The 24,273-nt window shown below is 39.5% G+C and overlaps 1 protein-coding gene across 4 annotated transcripts in view; it reads left to right on the top strand.

Annotated features, from left to right (window-relative positions):
- LOC137139065 (nucleolar protein 4-like) overlaps nucleotides 1-24,273 on the top strand; it is a 150,322-nt gene that overhangs the window by 69,545 nt on the left and 56,504 nt on the right. For all 4 annotated transcript variants that reach the window (XM_067525768.1, XM_067525771.1, XM_067525770.1 and 1 more), the window contains one exon: nucleotides 13,204-13,357. In XM_067525768.1, coding sequence (XP_067381869.1) covers nucleotides 13,204-13,357 — 154 coding nt within the window. The remainder of the gene's footprint in view (nucleotides 1-13,203; nucleotides 13,358-24,273) is intronic.

The following is a 24,273-nucleotide window of genomic DNA, read 5'->3' as shown; positions in this document are numbered from 1 at the left end:
ACTGGGAAGAAGTGTAGAAGTAGTACAAGCTGCTTGATTTCCTTTTCTTGTGAGGAAATCTGACCCACATTAGCTCATCTTTACCTTTGTAACAGCATGTGTGTGTGTGTGTCTTTGTGGTTTGGACCCATACATCAGGTAGATGACTCAGATACTGTGGTCAAATAGGATGATGTGCAGTAGAATGGGTTCAGAGGCAGAAAAATGATCATCATCGTTTTTATTAAGAGAATTTTTGTTGTAATAATTATCAACATCACAATGAAGGCTGGACCCCACCTCTTAGCCACTGAGAGCTGGGATAGGCTCCATCCTCCCGTGGACCTTAAGAGGACAAGCAGTTAAAGATAACTAATGGATAGATGGAATTATCATCATCAAATATCATTTTTATCACCCAGCAATGTCATTTTAGTTTTCAAAGTATTACTATTGTGGCTGAAGTGTGCTCACACTAGAGAGCTGCATTGTGGATTCAAATCCACTTGTGATCTTAGGCCTTTTATATGCAGAGTTCACATGTTCTTCCCATGTCTGTGTGGGTTTTACTTTCCTCCCACAGGTAATACACATGTCCGTTTGGTTAAATGGAGGCTTCGTACAGTATGTTTCTATATGTCCATGCACTCTATAAATAACACATGAGATGGGTGAGTTGGCCGAGATTTTTTCCACACTTTTGCTTCTTTTCTGGTATTTGAGCTGTAGTGAAGTCTGCAAAGAGTCTCTTCTAAGATTCGGTTGATAGCTACATTAGAGACTAACACTAACAGATGTGCGATAGTGACATTATGTAACCCTAGTTTTCTTCAACAGTCTTGTCTGAGCTGATGTGCATGACAACCACAAAGAAAACAAAATGAAACAGTCATGTCTTTCAGTTTAGATACATTTTCAATTTTCTTCAGGTTTTTTCCACAGATGTCTTAATGCAATCTTGAAGCACTTAGATTACCTTGGTGAAAAGTAACACTTTAGTGGAAAGCTCAACAACACAAATTATCACTTCAATGCTCTGTCAGAGTATAGAAGCAGACCATTTACTGCACCTGATTGTTGGATTGGTAGAGGCTAAACCTCTTTTGACATGGCTGATCAAGAAGCAAACCAGTAAGCAAAGACGACACAACAACACAAAATACAGCAAAGTGCTAATAAGTCAGTATGTACTGGTTTAACAGGAAGAGCATCAGCTCCACCTCTGTCCTGCATCCTTTTATCTCTTTTAGCTCTCACCACTGATTAAAATCCAGTCTAATATTTACTCGCTAGGTCTTCTGCTCTACTGCTCTCTCTGCTCTCTCTCTCTTCTCTCTCTTTTTTGCTTCCTCAGAAAATTCCTTGTATGGCCTCTTTGCCACTTCTGTAATGTTGTGCTAGTTTTATTGGGTGCTGTCTTGGTGTTAAGTCTTGAAGCAGTTCTCATGAGGTTACATGGTGCAGGAGCTGAGAATCTGGGCATGTAATGGCAATGGCAGTGGCAAAGGCACTTATTAAAAGTCAGTGAAGCATTAACATAATAATTTTGAAATGGCTATTTTAACATAAAAATATTACACATTGGGATTTTATACAACTATAGTTTTTTAACTAGGCTGCTGTATCGTTTCATAATACTGACATGTATTATAAAGTACATTATACAGTTCTTTGTATTACAAATATTTCTGACCCACAAACCAATTTCACCTTTGATTTATTCTATGCAATACTATATAATTTCACAACTTAAAGCCACTGACAGGGCCCCTCACATGTCCATAGTAATGTTAGGTGACAGACAGACCTCTGCCACAGAAATGTTGCAAACTTTAAGATGTGCAAACATGAGCCCATTAAATGCAATATGCTATTTACAAATAATACTGACTAAATCAGAACTGCTTTTGACAGACATGTCGGTTGATTGTGACAATCACAGTAATCTTAGTGGTGATGTTGATAGTAACCAGTACTCCCAGTCTTGTTTCCTCTTCTAAGGGATAAGAATTCCATCAAATCAACATCAGTATACAGTAATAGGCATTCAACATGCAGTGGTTTACTTGGAAACCAACAAACATAATGGCAAGAGAGGGTGAGAAAGGCGGAGAGAGGGAGCGGTTCCTACTTCTGATGAGTGTTGAATAGGAACATCTAAGAGTAGTGAGGAAGCTGGTGAGGGTGGGTGGAGAAAATAGCAGTGATGGGGGGAGGAGTTGAGAGTGATGGAGGATGGGGGAGCAGAGTTTGCGGTGAAGGTGGTTTGTTAAGAGGTGGCAGGAGCATGGTGGAGTGAGGAGAGGGCAGCAAGAGATTGGGATGGAGTTGCCAGAGTCAAGAGAGGGAGGGGGGAAGAGGGGGAGGGTAGGCAGAAATAAAGGCAGATAAATTGGGACTTGGGGTGGTGTGGGGGAGTGATGGGTGGGGGGAGGTAACCAGGGGGAAGGATGCCAATTTGACAGCTAGGGAGGCTTGAGGGTCCAGCTCTGCACCACCACTGTCTGTAAAACAAAGAGAACAAAGACACTGCACAAACCTCAACCCCCCAACTCCTGCACGTGAGGAGAAAAAAAGCCCACTTTAATTGATTTTTTTAATGAAATTCATTTTGCACTGCTCCATGTTGGATGTCTGATGAACTATTTGCAGACAGCAGCCATTCCATGAACAATAATACACTATACTGCATAAATGTACCGTTTAGGGTTTCACATTTTCTATTTTTTAGCCTACAGTTTCTTAACTGTCAGCACACTAATGACTGGTTTATCCGCTTGTTATTTTCTTAATTAAATATTTAATAGTTTATTTTACAAAGCAGGGAGAAATGTTGATCTCATCAATTGATAGTTGCTTTGGAAGCCGAAGCAGAATGAGTTATTTTTACCCATCACTGGGCCCAACAGTGGGTATTAGCTGTTCTACATTTTCTGGAGCCTATGATGGGTGTCACTATTATCTAGCCCAAACTTTACAATTATAAATGAGGTGTACTGTCCTTTTCCTCCGTGCCGGTGTTGTTGTGGTGATGGTGTGAGAGACAATAAAGTATAAAAAGGAAGAGAGTGGAAAAACAGAATGTGAACAAAACCGAGAGTGGGAGAGATGTGAGTTTGAAAGTAGAAGTGATGGAAGAGAGCAGGAAGAAAGGAAGGAGGAGATGGCAGAGGAAGGGTGTGAATGGAAGAGTGAATGAGCACACAGAAAAGAGACGTTTCCTTCCATCTGTCCGGTTGCAAACCTGATTATCTTAGCAATGCCATAAAACCAGATCCGGCTGCTGTGCTCTGGTACCACATGGACACAAATACACACAAACAGAAACAGCAGTTGAGAAATAGATACTCCTGGGTATATAAGCAGTCACACAGTACACATGCACTCGTTTCTACACACCCACAGAGAAATGGAAGGAGGTGTGATGCTCTGCTGTCTGTGTTCACATCCTTGCTGCAGCCCCACAGCATAGCACCCTGCTCTTTTTGGAAACATTAATTTTTTTCCTTTTTATTTTATTTGACAGCAGACAGTGTAGAGAGACTGGAAATTAGGGTAGAGAGAGGAGGGGTATGACTGTCTGGGACTTGAACTGTGGATTTTGAGGTTAGATGGTACAGTGTGCATCTTAACTTCTCAACCACCACGCACCCCCTGTTCTCTGTAGATAACATGGACCAATGAGTTCCAACCAAGCAGGGCTCTGTGTAGTCATGCGGCTGCTAAGGCTTTGTGAGACATAGCAGAGCATCTTAAATCTTTTTAAAACAAACCCATGGAAATTGTGATTTTACATTCAAACATATACTGTGCATATAATATATTCTATTTTATTTAATATTGTATTTCTTTCTTATATGTATTTAATATTTAAAAAATACACTCAATGAAAGGGTCTGTTAGAGAAATGGAAAATCCTTGGATTATATGGATATTTTAAGCTGTTTCCTGTAGTTGACCTGCGTCAAACTCATTTAGCTCATTTAGCTGTATTGTTTGGTTTTTCCTTTGTTGTGTTATTTAAAATATTCTGACTCAAAAATAAAAAGCTAATTTGGATTTTTTAAAATCTCTTGAATCTCTAAATGAAGGATTTTTATCAGTTTCAAGTTATTGTAAATAAAATTGTAAGTTCTTTTTTTGTGAAATTTTTTCAACTTTATTTATAAAGCGCTAATTCACAACAAAGTCATCTCAAGGCACTTTACATAATAAACTCAAGACTATAAAGACGTATAGAGATGCCTAAAATATCCCCTTGAGCAAGCCCTAGGCAACAATGGAGAGGAAAAATGGAAGAAACCTCCAGCAGAACCAGGCTCAGGGCGGGCGACCATCTGCCTTGACCGTTTGGGGTTAGTGGAAAGCAGAGAGAAACAAGAGAAGAACAATAAAGCAACAACAAAACATCATGCAGATTGGTAGGACCAGTAGCTGCACACTGGAAAACACAGAGCTCCAAAGCTGGGAACACCTGCAGAAAGGGACAGAGAGAGGGGGACAGAGAAGGAGAAAGACAACTACGGGCAAAAACACACAGAGTTAACGTCATACAGTGGTGACAATTGTGAGGTGAGAGGAGAGGAGAGAGGGACAAGAGGAGGAAAGGGACTCATCAGTGCATCAGGGAGTGGGTTCCCCAGCAGAGCATATGATGGAGCCTGACCATTCAGAGCTTTATATATAAGAAGCAGTGTTTTAAATTCTATTCTAGATGTTATGGGAAGCCAATGGAGAGAAGCTAGTGAAGGTGAAATCTGGTCTCTCTTGCTAGTTCCAGTCAGCACTCTTGCTGCAGCATTTTGGATTAATTGCAGGCTCTTTAGGGAGTTACTGGGGCATCCTGAAAGTAGGGAATTAAAAGTAGTCCAACCTACAAGTAACAAATGCATGGACTAGTTTTTTGGCATGTTCCGTAGGTGGAAGAAGGCTGTTCTAGAGATTTTTTTTACATGTGAGATAAAGGACAAATCCTGATAAAAAGTAACTCCAAGGCTGCTTGCAGCAGTACTGGAGGCCAGATTTATGCCATCTAGAGTAACAATATGGTTCGACAACATATTTCTGAAATTTTTGAGTCCAAAATAACGACTTCAGTTTTTCTGAGTTTAGAAGTTAAAAATGTGGGAATCCAGGTGTTTTATGTCTTGTGTCATGCTTGAAGCTCGATTAAAAGATTTTTTTTTATTTGGTTCCATAGATAGATATAGCTGGGTATCATCAGCATAGCTATTGAAATTTATGGAGTGTTTTCTAATAATGTTGCCCAAAGGAGACTTATATAAAGTAAAAAGTATTGGTCCTAACCCAGAGCCTTGTGGAACTCCATATCTAACTAAATATTTGTATGCATGGAGGATTCATTATTAACATCAACAAATTAAAGTCTATGTGATAGATCGAAACCAACCTACTGCAGTTCCTTTAATCCCAATTTCATGTTCCAGTCTCTGTAAGCTACCTTATAGGCCTGTGGTACATAGCCTGTTTCTAAAGATAGATTGATGATCTCTAATACGAACGTATCTATTAAGGGTTAAGCTTCCTTGAGCAGTCTAGTTGGAATAGGGTCTAGCAGACAGGTTGTTGGTTCAGATGAGGAAATAATTGAAGTTAGCTCAGCAAGATGGGTGAAAAGCAGTCTAAGATTGATTGGGGCCTTATTGATGATTCTAGCACTGTTGTACATGAAGATCTATCTGTAACATTTGGGGGGCGGATCTAGTGAATTTTTTCTCTAATAGCTACAATTTTATTAAAAAAATGTCATTCATGTCATTGCTGCTTAGAGTTAAGAGAATACTAGGCTCAACAGAACTATGGCTCTTAGTTAGCCTGGCTACATTGCTGAACAGAAACCGGGGGTTGTTCTTGTTTTCCTCTATTAATAAAAGGGTACAATTGTTTTTTTATGCATGTCTGTATGTTGTGAATATTTTACTGATACATGAAACCAAATGATACATGAACAAACAACATATTTGCAACGTAAATGCTGTCAGACCAAAGGTAATAAAAACACTGCTAATTCCAGTATTAAACTACAACCCCTAGGGGGCACAAGCCAGTGTCTTCTTGTGCCAGTCCCAAGTCTGGATAAATGCAGACGGTTGTGTCAGTAAGGGCCTCCAACGTAAACACATGCCGAATTAAAAATGCGAATCGTGACAATGACTTCCATACCGAATCAGTCGGGACCCGGGTTAACAATGGCCGCCACCGGTGCTGTTGACCTACAGTGTACCGGTGGAAATTGGACTACTGTTGGTCGAAGTCCAAGAAGGAGAGGAGGAAGGTGTGTTCGTAAGCAGAGAGAGGACATGTATGAGAGCTGTAAGACTGTGGTGAGGTTTGCTTTAGGTGTGACAGAGGAGTTCATGGTGGAGGTGGGTCTGCATCAAGGATCAGCTCTGAGCCCCTTCTTGTTTGCTATGGTGATGGACAGACTGACTCTTTGGGAGAGACGAGGATGGACAGGATCAGGAATGAGGACATCAGAGGGACAGTAATGTTATATGTTTTGGAGATAAAGTCAGAGAGGCCAGATTGAGGTGGTTTGGACAAGTTCAGAGGAGAAACTGTGAATATATCGGTAGAAGGATGCTGAGGTTGGAGCTGCCAGACAGGAGGTCTAGAGGAAGACCAAAGAGGAGATTTATGGATGTAGTGAGGGAGGACATGAAGTTAGTTGGTGTGAGAGAAGAGGATGCAGAGGACAGGGTTAGATGGAGGCACATGATTCGCTGTGGTGACCCCTGAAAGGGGACAGCTGAAAGCAAAGAAGAAGAATTCCAGCAATAAACTAAATATATTAACTTTTTCTCTGCGATTATCTACAAATTCAGCATCTTCTCCAATCCCTCCTTAAACCACTTCCCTTGTTTACCTCTGCTTTCCTCTTTCCTGGCTAGAGAGAAAAACTCCATATTTGTACACATTTGTATGGGTTTGTCCTATATTCCTTGTTTTACAAGCCCCCCTCTGTTGTTTGGAAATTGAAACATTAGCTGCTCTTCTCACAACCCCGGTAAAAATAGACAACGAAGAAAAGTGGCAATTAATTATTGATTAGGATGCACTTCAATCATTTTCTTAATGTTTACTACAGTCGTCATCATCATCATCATCTTCATCATTGCTGTCTGCGCAGTGCAGCTTCATTCAGTGCAGTCTCATTTAAAGGGGAGAAAGAGGTTGTAAAGTTTAAAGACTCTCTCAGAGGACAGACCTTCTCTTAGTTGAGCACTAAGACCAGCTAAGAACCAGATTGTGGAGACCAAAACTAAAAGTACGAGAGAGACCATAACACCAAATCAATAAGATAAACCTTTATTTATCCATTTAAATTGTCCAATTCCAACCGTCTTGCACACAGCCCTACAGAGTGTCCACAGACACAACCAAAGACAAATTCCAATTGAGAGAACACACCATGTTAAAATGCATATTAAGTTACTCACCTACTTAAGTTACTTACCTATCAGGAACACTGCTGTTCATCTCTATGCGAATGAGGACAGCTCATTATTGAGGCTATTAAGAAACAACACAATGGGTGTGACTGGGGGTTGGTGGTGGTGGTGGTGGTGGTGGTGGTGGAGTAGAGCAGTCGTCCACAAATCAGAGGATGTAGTGTCCTCAGGTGAAACGCTGAACCCCAAGTTGCTCCCGGTGGGTCAGCTGGCACCTTTTGCATGGCCATCATTGGTGTGTATGTGTGTGGATTTAAAAATTCTTGGGGTGAACTCTGTGTCTTTTAACCTGTTTCCATTGCAAAGATAAATACATGGTATGTTAAATAATCTCATAATGTCAGATTTACTAGTAGTTTAAAGTTACTGTCAATCCTACGTCCTCATGGCTTCATATCAACTGGAAACACGAAGAAAGAAATAATTCACCTGCTGACTACTGGTATCTGAAACACGAATTGTTGTTCACTTCCTCATGTACAGCATGAGAGAAGACGAGCCTCTCTGTGACTTCATCTGCATCACTTTCTAAGAGTCTTTCTGAAAACTGAAAATAGACAGATTTACTACTAGATACGAACCTTTTCATGAGACTAATTTGAATTCTTAGTTTGACCGGCACCACAGCAAAGGGAGGTGGGCTAACCGGTGATTATTGCGTTGAGATTATATGGTAATTGAAAATGAGGTAATGTGCGCTGGTGATGATAGTAATTGAAAAGGAATTAAGAGTAGATTATAATAAGGTCTTATTTGATCATAAGTCAGAGTTGATTCATGTGCCAGACCATGGTGAATTAACAGCCTCTAAATAGCCTCTATGCTGATTAACATACTGAGCTGCAATTATCACAGGATTGCCCATAAACGTGCATATCTGTAACACGATTAAAATTAAATGGCCTGAAATATGAACCATGGAGATCTTATAGAGTGTTGACATTTTTTTCCCATATGGGAATAAATTCAGCTATGGAGTAGTACTAGCCAGCAGACTTTGATTCTTGGATGTTTTACAGTAGCTGGAGGAACTTTCTGTTTCAGTGGAGGGAATTGTTAGAGCTTTGCTATTTTCAGTGGCCAATGATGTGACAGGAAAATGTTTGAAGCAGTCGAGACCTAATCAATTAATAATTTTAATTACTTGGATCAATTCACGGAAAATTAATTGTCATCACTTTTGACAATTGTTAGCCATGCTGTCATACTGGGTCTAAAATGCAGCTTTTCCAATTCTTAATCAAAAAGAGGATATCTTTGGTTTTGGATTGCTGTTTGGAAAACCATTTATAGACATCATAATGGGCTGATTTAATTGTTTTATGGTGATTTATACATCTGAATATGCATCCGTTGACTTAGAACAAAGTGTAGGGCTAAGTGTAAACAGGTCTTTGTGTAAGCAGTTCTCTCTGTACCAGCAAAGACTTGGTTCCACTCTGAAACCAGTTTTCTTGACTGAGCTGAGCTGGTTCTTTGGCTGCTAAATGCAAATAACTGCTTCATGATTAGACGATGGCTCTGAACCAGCCCTTGAATTACCTTGAAAAAGGCCTATTTTTTTTCCCCCAAGAATTCTGTCTTTTTTTATGTTTTTAGTCTGTGATCCATTTAATCACACGTGTTATTACAAACAGTTTAAACCCTACTTCATTTTAACACTGCTAAAGTCCAACAGAAAATGTAACTAACTAAAGTGGCTTGTAGAAAGTCACTTTTCTCCGTACAGTAGATTTTTAAAATTCACATAGTTCCTCTTTGGATAAGCTGTGTATCTCCCTTTTTTTTTGTTTTCTTTGCCCCCTGCAGGAAGTCAGCAAGCAGTATTTTCTGTCACGATACAGTGAAAATCTGTGAGCTAGGCTTCCGAAATAAATCTGAGGTGGAGTTGAAATCCGGTTATTCTGCTGCTGCATGTATACAGTACATGGATTTCTTAAACATAGTCACTGTTGCATAGATTCAGTAAGTTCAGTTCTTTTATTCCAATAGAAAGCTGGATTCTCTCAGTAACCTGGTTATTGCATGCTATTGCAGTGACTTTCACCCTGGATTGAAGCATCTCTATTTGAATGGTAGCTCTTTAAATATATTGGTTTCTCCCAGTTAGTATTAGAGCATGTGCAGTTTGACTGGCTTCTTGGCGGCTGCAGTGAGGGCAATAATCCACTGTGACGAGCCCAGGGACACACCTCCTCTGAGAACTCTTCCTAATAGACAGATATGGGTCAGTGCTGCTGTGTGGATTCACTACAGGAGCTACATAGACAGGAGTGTGTGTGTGTGTGCGTGTGTGAGAACAATATTCTTTTTTCTTTAAATGGAAATGGAGGGAATCCCCAGCAGTCTTTCTCATTTTTAACTGAATTCACAGTAAAAATAAAAACAGAGGTGTTTTTGGTGATTGAAAGGGCAACTTAACCCATTTAGCTTAAAAATATCCACTTTACGTTTCTCATCCTTCCTGCAGATCGAGCTAGTAATGGTTTACATACTACAGCAGTTTCCAAACTTTCAAGTGCAGCTATATTTGATAAATGAAAAAAAAGGTAAATCCTTTCTCATTGCAACAAACTTAGCATGAACTTACTCAAGAATGGCTCAGAGAAATTTGATGTTTTGTAAAGGTTAATGAACAGTCAGCTCCTAAAAGATATGTCACATGTTAAAAATAATGATAGATCAGCCAGTATTAGACATAAATACACTATTACTGGAGCTGTCAGTGTAACCTTTCTGGGGAGAGGTTAAATTTTTCTTCTAGTGAAGTTATAACTAACACTAGCTGAAAATAATCGTTAAAACAAACATGGACTTGGACAAAAACACCAAATTATTATTATTATTATTATTATTATTATTACATTCTTTTGTTTGTTTTTGTTTTCAGCACAACAGGAAACAGAAGAGCATACATATGCAATAGATTGCCTGAGCTCGCTCTATCTTTACACTCCAGCATTTTAAAAACAGCTTCTTAAAGTTAAGAAAAGATTAGACCTTGTCCACCCCCACCTGTAAACATACTTAGGGACATGGACTTAATGACATCCTAAACTTGTCTGCAGAACAGACTCTGCTTCCATGATTTCCAAAGCTACATTAGTACATAAGATGCTGTAGAGAATTTAAACAGTATTTCTTCTTAGGAAGTTTTCAGAGATTTGATAAATTCACATTTTACCAGAAATTATTGCAATATTGTTTCCATTTATCATGTATTAGTTAAAGAAACTGAGTATATATTATGTCCATAAGCATTTACTTTAATACTTCACATGCATACAAGAGAAAGTTAGAACATGAACAACAAACTGGGAATTCAGGATGTGTTCAGATCCTTTTACCTTTAAAACTTCACTGTGTTGTAATTGAATTTAAATGAAATTTGCAAAATTCAATTTGGACAATTTCTTATTCTACCTGACAGATTCTCTCAAGCTCTGTCAGAGGTGTATAACAAAAAAAAAAAAAAAAAGCAGCACAACTCCATATACTGCTTGTGTCAGTCACTGCCTGATATTACAGTGGTGAAATGTTTAGTTTGGCTTCTGTGATCTGAACACTCATCTTTTAGTACAGTAGCTCTTCACTGGCAAAACACCTCATTTACCAAAGGGACTGTTGCTGTTTTTCATTTCAAACAATTTTGGATCAAACAGAGGAAATATTTTAGGTGGAAGTAAGTAAGTGCGGACTTTAGTGGAAAACCATCTCAGTGTGATGTTCCTGCTGCCAGGGAAGCCTGCAGGTGCTACACACTGAGCCGCAGTTCACATGTGGCATTTGATTTCGCCTGCCTGCCGTCTCTCTGTGCCTTGTGTTTCTTGTTTCCTCTTGATGTTTGGGTTAAACCAGCAGAGCAGCTGTCACAAATGCTCCCATGGATGCTGACACTGACAAAGCAGTAAATAATGGGATTATTAATGGCTTAAAACAGTGGGTAAACACAGTTTCATTCATCAGAATGTGGCTAATCTGACTGTAGGTGGAGTAGCACAGCAGGCAGGCTTACAGAAAAAAGTGTTGATATGAAAAGGCACTGTTTTTGATTATATCCCACCAAATGTGTAGAAATGTATCTATCAATCATGGTGACTTCAATGCAAGATTCCCTGGATGAATTCATATTAATTAATTAATTAATTAATTATAATTTAATATACAAAACCTCTTGCTATTGAAAGATTTTTGAAAATTAAAAGAAACACACTTGAACATTTTACCACTTCACTTCATTTAAAATCCTAAACTCAGTGGGCTCCGTGCATCAGTCTATAATTTGTTATACTCAGTAAAACTCAGTCTTTTTTACTATTTTTACTTAAAAAATTGGTATGGAAACTTTGTCATGTTGTTGATGCTTGTGCATGTATTGGCCTGAAGTAAATAGTTCACATATTTAAATACTAATATATTTACTAGTCTGAAACCACTGTGTCAATGATATTTCTTAAATGCTTAGTTTTCACAGCAGCTACTTGAATTTCTTTTACCTTCAACTTAAACTGAAACTGACTCTACATATCTCCTATGCAAATACTCTATATGTAGACGTACTTCCTCTCCATCTCACTAGTGGGTATGTTTGACTAAAGTTGTGAGGTATTAACAAAAATGTGACAATGTCTGAAGCCATTTCTTTAACAGCCTGATTCTCTTGTAGGGACACACTGTAAAAGTAGACAGATGGTTGAAGAGAGCAGGGACACAATTGTAAAAGTAGACAGATTGAGAGCAGGCAGTGAAACAGACTGAAAGCTTCAGACTGAATGGTAGGAGGATTTGTGACCTTAACTGGGAGCTGGTTCTATAGGAGAGGAGCTTGATAACTAAAGGCTCTGCTTCCCATTCTACCTTTGGAAAATCTGGGAACCACAAGTAGGCCTGCGTTCTGAGATCAAAGTGGTCTACTGGGATGATATGGTGCTATGAGGTCTTCTATATGTGATGGAGGTTGACCGTTCAGAGCTTTATATGTAAGAAGCAGGGTTTAAAATTCTATTCTAAATTTAATGGGAAGCCAATGGAGAAAAGGTAGTGAAGGTGAAATATGATCTCTCGCTCATTTAAGTCAGCACCAGCGTCTTGAAAGTAGGGAATTACAGTAGTCCAACCTAGAAGTAACACATTTTTTCGGCATCACTTTGAGACAGGAGGCTTCTAATTTTGGCAATGTTCCGTAGGTGGAAGAAGGCTGTTCTAGAGATTTGTTTTATATGTGAGGTAAAGGACAAATCCTGGTCAAAAATAACTCCATGGTTCCTTGCTGTAGTTCTGGAGCCAGACTTATGCCATCTAGAGTAACGATATGGTTGGACGTCATATTTCTGAGATTTTTGGGCCCAAATATTATGACTTCAGTTTTGTCTGACTTTAGAAGTAAAAAATGGTGGGACATCCAGGTCTTTATGTCTTGTAGGCATGTTTGAGGCTTGATTAATTGATTTTTTTTACATCTGGTTCCATAGATAGATAGAGCTGGGTATCATCAGCTTTAGCTTTGTCAGTGAATTTTATGTGATAGTTGTGTTTCATCCATCTTAGTGCTCTCTTTGGACATAATCTTGATATGGTCATTAAAGCCCTATGGACTCATAGCATATGTCTGTTGATCTCCAATCTAAATGCCTGAAATATAAAAAGCGATTCAACTCTTTATCACCTTCAATAGTTCACTAATACGCTTTGTTTAGGATGGTAGAGTTGTAAACTTATACAAAAATGTGTCTGTCTCTTCTCTTCTGGTTAGGATGAAAGTTCACTGAGCAGCGAGGAGGAGGCAGACATGAACGAAGCCACATGGCTATCAGCTGATCTGGGAGCAGTGTCCGATTTGAGCCCGCCAAGCAGAGGAGAGAGAATGCGCCACAGTCCCCAGAACACAAACAGCAAGGAGGACGACGGTAAGGAGCGGGAAACAATTTCGGTGTCTTCGTTTCTTATCACTGCTGTTCTTCGGGTGCCAAGTACATCAGTTGTGGTTTGTATTTGTGAAAAGTAGAAAAAATAACCCCGTGATTGATACAATGCAGTGTGATTGGCTGATATATAGTTGGGCAAACCAGTAAGGCACTATGGGAATTGTAGTTTATTTACTTTTTTAAAGCCTTTTAGCCTCTGTGTGGACTGTAGAAAGTTTCTAAAGTTGTTTTTCAGCTAGTGACAGTAGCTGACGACCAAAGTGAGGAGAGTGACACTGATGCAGAGTGCAGAACAGGAGCAACAGTGAAATAGAAGTTTTAATTTCAGACCTAAAGTACATTAAGATAATAAACTGTTAGCAAAGGCTCAGTAAACGGATGACAGACATGCTTGGGCAAAGCCTGAAACTGATGTTATCACGCCCGTTGAAAGAAAAGTAAACACTCACTTGACTCAATTATAATGCAACGTATTTTAAAGGTTTTTTTTTAAACGTATTTTAAAAAAGGTGAAAGGAATAAAACCAGACAGAGGTAAAGCCTTTTCAAACAGCTGGAACTATTTCACTATTTCTCATTTCACATGATTTTATGGAGCAGTGTTACAGAGTGATTATTCTCTTCTAAATAAACTTTGACTATGTCCGTGACGGCTACAACAACCTGCTGCCACACACACACACACACACACACACACACACACACACACACACACACACACACACACACACACACACACACACACACACACACACACACCACACACTTTTTATTGGTACCTGTCCTATGCAGTAGAAAGCTGCACTATGAGCCTCACTGGGAAGAAGAGCAGCTGCAACACCAGCAGGTTGAGACAAAAACACATTCAGTGAGAATCAGAATGAGGTTTTCATTGGCTTTATTTTAGCTGTTACCAGTTTTTTAAAATATGCCTGCATCAGTGCTGATACTGCATTACCATACCTTTGCATTTCTGTTATCAGTGGTTATAACATCTAATATAGATCACTTCTGGAATCTGTCAGCTTATCCAACTTATTAGATATTAACTAGATTTCTAGTTAACACATTTTCACCAGTTGCTATAACAAAGAATTGCTAAATGGATGAATCCATTAACATGATGCTGTATTATTCTTCAATTCCACAATCTTTAATTTACTTTATGATGTAGACTGATAATGGGCTGTTGTCCATTTATTTATTCACTGTAATTGGTGATTAGAATTTATTTTACTATCCCATTCTGACCAGTCACACTTTTGTGGTTTACACTCAGTAGTTATCGTAGACACTGGGAGGTCCCAGGCAAAGAAGCCCATGGGGCCCCCAAAACAGATTTTTTTCAGAGTGTTTGCAGTTGGAATCAGAGCATTTGACCCTTGTTGAAATAGGCAGAAAAGGGATTCATCAAATAGTTCAGTTATGAAAGTTCTGGAGGTGGTTTGGAAGGCAGTGCCATTTCTGTTTTTACTGAGCTGCCACCCTTCTTCTCTGCCACCTCGTGTCCCTTTGTTCCTCCCATTTTTCTTTGCTTTCTGTCTACCCATCACTGTCCTCACTGTCCTTTTCTGTCTTTTATCTGTCCTGTCCTAACTTGCTGTACATCAAGAAGTTAACTTTATTGTAGTAGGATATCAACAATATTTATATTTTACAAGTTTTCATGTGTCTAGTGTGCTGTAAAGCAAACGAGTATTAGTGGGATCAAAGCACCTCAGCACAATTTAGGCTCTGCCTAAATATCGCATTGCAGTGCGCCCTCTGCTGGCATTTGCCAAAGAGAGTGTGAAGCTTACATTTTTATTGATTAATAATTAATATATTTTTTGTGTGTGTGTGTTTGTGCTGCTAGTATAAAAAGATTTAATGTTCACAGAGTGTCTTAGCAATGAAGTATATTTTACACTCTGGTGGGACTGATCTGAGTAATTACAGCTAAATGACACGAGGAGCACTCAGCTCTAAAGTTGCCATGGTAATATGTGTTAATGAATTTTGGGGGCATGGTTATCAAACCCAAATTAAAGTAAATGTGAATAAAACTGAAAGTATGAATGTATATTCACTGTTTGAAGCTGTCGCACGAGCAATGGTTATTATTAGCTGCGTTCACATTGACAACATTTCTTTATTTGGACTGAAATCCTTCTGATCAGAGACTCTGTCCATTTACACAGGTGTCGATATGACCAAACCTGGTGATTACATGCTCAATACATCACAATATCACTTTTTTGACATTGAAAAAGTGGTTTGCTGTGAAGCACTTCATCTTCTGGAAAAGTAGAATTATACGTTTTGTTTTTCCAGCTTTGGGAATTTTCAATAGAAGACAATAAGGATGATGCTCCATCGTGGCACAGTATTTTGTTTCTATCGGTCTTTCATATTAAGCTGCAATCTCAGAACTATATAATTTTTAAACAATAGAAGAGTGGCATATGGACCCTTTTATAGCTTGTCACGACTAAAGTGAAATTTCCCATGTCCCCTAATGTTAAGCCACTATTGGCCAAACATGCACAGAAAGACTATACACTGTCGAAGCAGAGGGTGGGAGAGCTGGTAAAAAAGGAATAAAGAAAGAAACTGGCGTGAGATGAGATGGTTGAAGAGGATGGCATGATGGGAAGATGGAGGGGCGAAGGAGGCCAACTGGTGTGCGTGTCCACGTGTTTGTGTGTGTGAGAGAAACTACAGTAGGTGGAAGAGTGTATAAGGTCTTGTCATTAAAAGGTCACTCTGGTTTCCTGCACCTTGTATAGAAACTGGAGGAGGGATGTAGGCGTCCAAATGCCACAACACTCAGAGGAGCTGAGAGACAGAGGTGAAGTGCCTTTCCTGCTCAATTAGACTTCAATCCAAGGAAACAGACAGGCAACAAAGCCTCCACTTATTTCTCTAATGTACTGTACTGCAGTGTTAGTAATGTATAAAACACTTGGGTTAGGTTGAGGTTTGGCCAGACTGATGGCCTGAAGGCTTGCCGGATAGATGGATCTCCAGAAAATGGACAAATGTTCAGGGTTCCCAGAGATCTGAAATGTGTTTGTGGATTTGTGAAGGCTTTACCTATTATTTGTAAAAAATAAAAAAGGAAACGTCCTTGAAAATGCCTCAATCCTATGGAGCGCCTCACCTCAGATTTCTGTTGTTGATTGCCTTCCATTTAAACATGAGCTTCTTTAATGTCTAATTCTGATCATTATGCTGCTATCACAAATAATGAAACAAGAAATGTTTAACAGTGTTAAAGTTAAGTTTGGTTTTATTAGACTTTTCTGCAATTACCACAGCCATGTTTCCTCCACTCCCTTAGGTCTGAAAGATGTCTGAGAGCAACGCTCGTCACAGCTTCTGCTGTTGCTATGAGACTTTTATAAAAACCTCTTACAAGTGCAGGGCTCTTTAAAGTAAAAGCTGAAATAATTTTTATATCTTTACTGCTGTGTTCTCCTGGTGCTGAAAGCCCATTGAACTCTCAGCACTGTGGGGAGCTCGCAGTGGTGGCAGCTGCTTCAGTTCGAAGGCACAGCCAAAGAGCTTGTGGTTGATCTGACTCCCAGAGTTAATATCAGGTGGGTGTTTTCCCAGCCAGCAGGCTGTCAGGGCATTTAAGTGGAATAGACAGCTTATTTCAGCACAGCAGATGGTCCACACACACACACACACACACACACACACACACATACTGTACATGCTCATGTCCAGCTAAGAAGCAGCAAGTAAATCACTTTTAAGAGCTTTTGACCACCGCCTTGCTTATCTTCCTAACAGTGACAGCTGAAGTGAAAAGCTCTTACTGTACCAGGTTTCAGACTGCTGTGTTGAAACCTGTGCCCACTTGCTGACTGATGATTCCAGAAAAATGGACATGCATATGTGTGACTGAAATTTGAATGTGTCACTGTAATGGTAAACCAATGTAAATGTGTGAGAAGGCTTCTGCACACAAAATGGATACATTTGTTGGTTATGGTTATTCTTTCAATAATAAATTAAACTTGATAGAACTTTCTTTTTGATAGTGTGATCTAATCAGGGGTGGGATAGTCACTAATAATGTACTCTATATGCAATGTGATGTATAAAAACTGACAAAGGTATGTCCACAGAATAACAAACACTGAATCCAGTTCACAGCCCTTTACACTATCACTTAATCTTGACTTTGAACATTTTCCTACTGCATTTGCTAGAGTTTATTCACATTGCTTAGGATCTCAGGCTTTTCCTGTTACCATGGCAGCTCCAACATTATATTAGTTTCCATTTGACATATCATAAATTGAATAATAAAATAAGTATTCAGATCTCCCATTTAAAGCGACAGCATGCAACTAAAGCTTGTTGTAGCTCAGACTATGGTTTCTGTGTCACAGCAAGCTTCAACAGCACCTTGATACATTAAGAAGCATTTAGCATATTTATCATTCAAACAAATGCATATTGTAAGTATCATTACCACTGTGTAGAAATAAAAGTCCAGCCCTCCAATGTGACAAAGTAGTAAATGTACTGAAATATTGGGTCACGAAATATTTGAAGTACCAAATGTTCTGTTTAATGCAGATTGTCAAATTTCACATAATAAATATGACGTTGGATTAGAATTATTGTTGCATTATTGTTGCTGGTAATGAATGGTGATGAATTAGAATTGCTGTACATAGGTTGCTGCTGAGCTTCACACTGGGAATAAATGAACTCTTAAGATTATACTGTGTTTTGTAAGTAACTAGTAACAAAAGTTATCTAAATTATGGAAAAATAGAGTAATAGTGTGACAATTGCCATTGAAATGTAGTGAACTTAAAGTATCAAGTAAAGGCAAATTAAAACACTCAAAGTAGAAATGGCAGATGTGATGGTTACTTTTTACTACTGCACATAACAATATCAAACAATAACATTTTTTGCAGCTATGATATTTTCTCAAACAATAAAATATTTTCAGTACTTTTGGGGTTGTATACTATAACACCAGCTAGCCATCAAATCTGTCCATTAAAACAGATCTCCCTCCAGTACATTCTGCAGACAGGCTTTTTATGCCACACTACTAAACTAAAGTATATCAAGCTAATTGTATTAAATTAATACAAATAATATTGTTTGAAGTTTTTACTCAATTTCACAAAACTAACAAACTAGGCGATTTTAGCCACCAAAACTCCATATTTGTGAAGGTTAGTGGTAAATGGTCTACACCTATATAGTGGTTTTCTACGTATTGGCACTCAAAGCGCTTTACACTGCTTCTTATTCACCCATGCACACTTACAATCACACACACACCGATGGGGGAGCTGGGCAACACTCACCGGGAGGAACTAAGTTGGGGTTCAGTGTCTTGCTCAAGGACACTTTGACATGTGACCTTCCTGCGCCACAGTCGCCCCGACTGAACAGGTGAAGTGAAGGCTAGTGGTCCCAGACAGACAGCACTATAGAAACACTAGACTGCAACTTAATAGAAAGGTACAGGAAAACAGGAGATTCATAATATTTAACTTTACCTTATAGAACACAGTAATAACATACTGCCTGTAATAAACTAGTCTTAGTGTTTTTTTGTCTGATTGTATATTTGGTACAGTCATTTAGGTGTTGAAAATGTTCAGTTACCCTCACGTCCTTGAGATGGTGACACAATCCATCATTGAAGCATCATTTGCCTTTTTCATTTCTGAAAGCTTTATCTTGTAAAGATGTGTGGTTTTCAGCTGGAGCTACAAAATGAAGTGCTGAGTGGCAAAGCAGTGCATTGCCTCACAGCTAACCTTGACTCAGGCTGTCACTGTGAATCTATTCAGCTCATGCTATAGGATCCAGCCTTAGATGGAGCTCATAGTGGCTGGGAGGCAAGCCGGGTCAGATCTCTTTGCACTTGCATCAGACTCATTTGATGACGTTTATATCCTGTAGCTTTCTGAGAGGGCTGCATGTGTGTGTGCACATATATGAGAAAGTGTGTGAGTGTGCACTCTGCGCGTTTCTACATAACTCTGGGGTTGTGCTCTTTAGAAGTGGCCCCTCCACTGACCCTCAATCATGGAAAGCAAGTATCCTCTCACCCCTCTCCAGAAACCCCAGTAAGAGCTCCCCACCAAAGACTCTCTGCGCTGCTGACCTACCCACCTGAGAGGCTCCTCTCTGCTGTACAGCACAGCAGAGTGCTGGGCCTCCTTTCCTGTAGCCTCTTGTTCTCTAGAAAAGGGTGAGCGGTAAAGAGGGCTTGTCAGAAGATGGGGATGACATTACAGGTCCTCTCCACAGGGGATAAACTGAAGAGAGGGAATGAGAAGACAGACTGTGGAGGATGGGAAGTAGAAGGGCACTAGAGAAAGGAGGAAGGGGATGACAGAGATGAAGTCAAGTAGGAAGAAGGAGGCAGAGGAGAGGAGAACTTGGAAACAAGAACGAAATGGTGGGAGATATTCTAACATTTTGATTTCCTGCGACTCGTGCAAAACCGGGCAAATACAAACACCCGAAGTTGAAGAACTCTTTCATTCATACGAACACAACAACAATGTTGAACTGGAAGGACTACGAAATTTCTGAACTTCTGTCGGGAAGGGCAGACCTGGAAATCGTCCAAAAAATACAATAGCAAGAGATTCTGTGGTATACGGCCAGATAACAAAGCAAAACACTTTCACTTCCGCAGCTTTGTTTTTGCGTCATGTCTCGCCCCCCTGCTCGAATTGCCCAAGCTCCACCCAGTAACTCGCAGCATTTCTTCACATACAAGAACGCATCTCGCACAGACTATATCCCGATGTTGGCTACATGTCTGAAACTCCAGACAAAGTCAGGACCTGATCCTCCTGACATTCTCTAGAGTTCATGCCTGAAACAGGCTTAGGAGGGAGATTAGTTTACATGTTTAAATTCCTGAATCTTCTTCCCCCTTTTTTTTTTGTCCCTACCTTCCTTTCTATTCATCCATTAAAGCCCAAATATGTAAAATTTAGTTCAAAGTCATTGTGACAGTACATTGACTTCTAATAAGGTGAATGGCATCTCTGGTTTGTATTTGCATAATACATCCAGTGGTATTTTACATGGTTCAACAGTAGATGTGGCGATGAAGATAATGAAGGATTTTTAATCATTCACACACATTGACAGAAGTTTAGCAAATGTAATAAACTTTCTAACTAAGACACTAACAGCACATTGGAAGAGATAATACGTGCTCTATTGTTGGTTGCTGTAGAACATTACCTGTGTTATTTACAGATCGAGCAGCCTAAAACTACTGCGTGATTCACGTCTGAGTCTTTGCAGATGGGGGATGAATGATAACCACCTTGATGACGTACATTTAGCCAAGTTTCACTTTGGCTTAAAGTAATGCAGCTATTATTATTTCAGTTGGCAAGTGATTTTCTTTTTGTTGGTGGGACCTGGTGCACAAGAATATTTTCTGAGCATGTATATTTATTCAAAGACATCACTTTGTTTGTAATGTCACCAAGTTCTGTTTGTGGTTAGCACATTATATCAGGCAAGATGATTACAGAAACCTAGGATTTACCTCACAGTGTCATCATCATGCTGCTGTTTGCGTCAGTCCTGTAATATTACTGTGACGTGAGGTCACGTCATTGTTTGACATCTGACACTTTCTTTGCTGGTTCAGTAAAAGCGTCAGGTTTTAAACAGAAGCACATGTACCACTGTTCATGAGAACTCAAACTCTAACTGGTATTTACAACAGTGATCTGAAAGTGTCCTGCATTTTTGGGTCATTAGGAGGATAAACTTTACCCCTGTACCTCTGTATTCTGAGGTACAGATGTGTGTGTGTGTGTGTGTGTGTACAGGTCACATACGTACCTCTGAAGGTCATTTTGCACCAGCTTAAACAGAAATTTACTCTTTATAGGCACGGATGCCTTTTCCTTCCTTTCATTCATGTTAGCTTTTACATTTTTACATCACATTCTAAAATCAGATATGCTGGCATAGTTGTTTTTAACCATTCCAACCACAACCAATCTCCAAGAGATTCAACAGGCAGTAGACAAGGAAGCAGGCAGACATGTTGCCAACAGGTAAGAATTCTACCTGGCTGCAGTCAGAAAAGAGACAGAGCTGCGTTTACTCCCCCCCCCACCAGCACCACCAGGTGCCCCCAGCAGGGAACTTAATAATGTTTGTGGAAACACACATACCTGCACTTGGAGGCTGCATGTAATTATCAGACTCACTCAAGACTGTGTTAATCCGGTTCTTGAGGACTTATATAGGAAGTCCAACGTAGTCCACAAGTCCTTTACTAAAGTACATATTTCACATTTACCATATTAGAAATGATCTCCACTACTTTAGGACATTTCTACCCTATTTGTACCCAAAGTTCTTTACATGGCTTCTCTTCTCACCCACAACAACACTCACACAGGCCTGTCCTGATCCACCGAGAGCAACAAACTTTGATCAGTTGGGCAAGTTTTTTAAAAACACACTATAGTATCATTGTTTATTCCTAATTCAGTTTTTGGCATGTCCATGGGCGAGTGGACAAGACACGGTGTGTTTAGACATAATTGGAATAACAGCAGAATAGAAAGATTGCAGCTATAACGTTGCAATAATGACTTCAGAAGACAACACTGGAAATCTTATGGATAATGTTGGTGATTCAAGAACCTACTCACTTGTAGGTGCACTTGTAGTCTTGTTTCATTGTGCAGATCATATGCTAAAAAGTAAATCACTGAATAACTCTTTTAAAATCACAAAAGTTCACATTGTTTGTACATTGATTGGAGGACAGGCTAGACATGACATAATGACTTGGTCTCTAAACATTTATGGAGGAAACAAGCTAAACTAAAACTTAAATGCTGAAATAAGAAAAGGAACAAAGGCAGGTCTATCACGTACATCAGTTTCTGTAGGGAAAAATAAAAAACCTGTGCAACGAGATGCATCATTCTGTGAACTGACATATGAAACACATGGTAACGGATTTGATCTGAGTGTGTGTTTGTGTGGGCATGTTAAACTCACAGCCTGTGCAGGGTGTGCCCCACCTCTCACCCAGTGACATTTAGGATAGGTTCCAGCCCCAAGTGACCCTCTACAGGAGAGGTTGTGTAGAAAATGAGTGCATGTTATATGCTCTTCAGTTGAACATTACATATTCGTGTGTGTTGACTGTGTTAGTGAGGGATGCTCTCCACTGTGTGGGGTCCAATGGTTGATTAAATATTAACAGCTCCCCTCCATGATTCAAAATCAAATAAAAAACGATGCAATTAATATAACAAATTCTCTACATGCACACAAGCACACGCACACAAGCACACACGCACAGAAGGTGCTGGTAACTAGCCTAAAAATTATGTTTTCGTTGTAGGAGGCAGTTGAGGAGATATCTCTCTTATTACACACATACAAACTACGGTCACTCAACTGTTGATCCCAGCTGCCTTAACACTTTCCATATATGCTTAGCTGCAGGTTGCATGCTGGAGAAGGCTGAACTGCTTGAGTTGGGGGCTTTCAGGCTTCCCTAGTTTTTGTCTGTACAGGAGTCACAGTTGAGTACGGATGTGTATCAGATGTTTTTCTAAGGATGTGGTTTCACAGATTTATAAAAATCTAAGTGGATGTGAAGACTTACAGTAGTGACAAACCTGTATAAATGACTATGGTCGAGACCTTTTTTAGTTCATTAGTCCACATTAATTGTTCCCCAGATTTAACTGAGCGTATTGGTGAGAGAAAGACAGCATGTCTGTTTTACCTTTTCAGAATGTCAGAATGTTACACACCCCACGTCGTCGAGCCTCCACCCTTTTCTTGCATTCACTTCAAAACTCTAATGTTTAAGGTATCTCTGTGTTCTCAGATAGCCTATGTATGTGGGTGTGTTTTGGGGTGTTGTAAAGACCTTGAAAGTGTCTGTGTGTCTTCTTATTGTTTTATGGTTTGGAGGGCTGGGCATGTCCAAAGGTTGGCTCAATAAACAATTTCCCAATCTGAAATTTGTACCTAAGGTTATCAGCCAGGCCCCTTCTCAGGAACACAAAGCAGCACACACACACATGCATCCACATATATCAAAGAGATGGATAAAAACCCAAGGGACCACCTCTGTCTCCAGCAGTAGGGTGGGTGTAGTGGGGTATTTTGAGAGAGGGCTTGATAAGACAGCAAGTCTGGGCTGACTGGAACACTAACACACAATCTGTTCAGTACTTTACTTCAGACAGAGCATCTGTAGAGTTTCATTAGTTTCATTCCTTGTTTACATGTTGCAGTTGTTCAGACAACTTAAGATGAGTCTATGCTATCATAGATCATCACATAAGGCCTACTTAAAAGTACACAATAGAACTTTTCCAACTAACGTTTTGCAGAAATATTGGAGGTCCTCTAAGGTGCCTCTCATGACACAAACTTGCAGGTAAGCATGGATACAAAAGGGTCAGATGTAATGTTAAAGGAGAAGACAGCAGCCCAAGGACAGTTAATGTTCTTTAACCGGTGATCACTGTTGGTTAAAACGGCACTTCATCGTGTATTATACACAGTAAATCAGTCAGACTGAGATGAAGATGAATGACTGAAAAGAGCCAAAGACACAATCAGTGAATTTAAAGACAAGAGAATGAGATGAGGTGTGAAGAAGACAGATGAGACAGTGGAGGAAGAGATGACACTGATGTTATGGAGATACAGGCCTGTAGGGGCTCAAACCCACGAAGCCAAAGCCCTCACATGTTTAAAGGAACAGTTTGGGATGTACAAGCTGGTCTTAATAGAATCCTGAGTAATTTATTTTTACTTACACATCTCCTGACCTTCCTCATTAAAGTTTTCTTCAATTTCCACAGTGTCCAAATGTGTTTTTCCAGTGTTTTTCCAAATGG

Source organism: Channa argus, chromosome 13 (assembly GCF_033026475.1).
Source record: "Channa argus isolate prfri chromosome 13, Channa argus male v1.0, whole genome shotgun sequence".
Taxonomy (NCBI): Eukaryota; Metazoa; Chordata; class Actinopteri; order Anabantiformes; family Channidae; genus Channa; species Channa argus.
The sequence above is the reverse complement of the archived record's forward strand: the minus strand, read 5'-3'. Positions and strand labels throughout refer to the sequence as shown.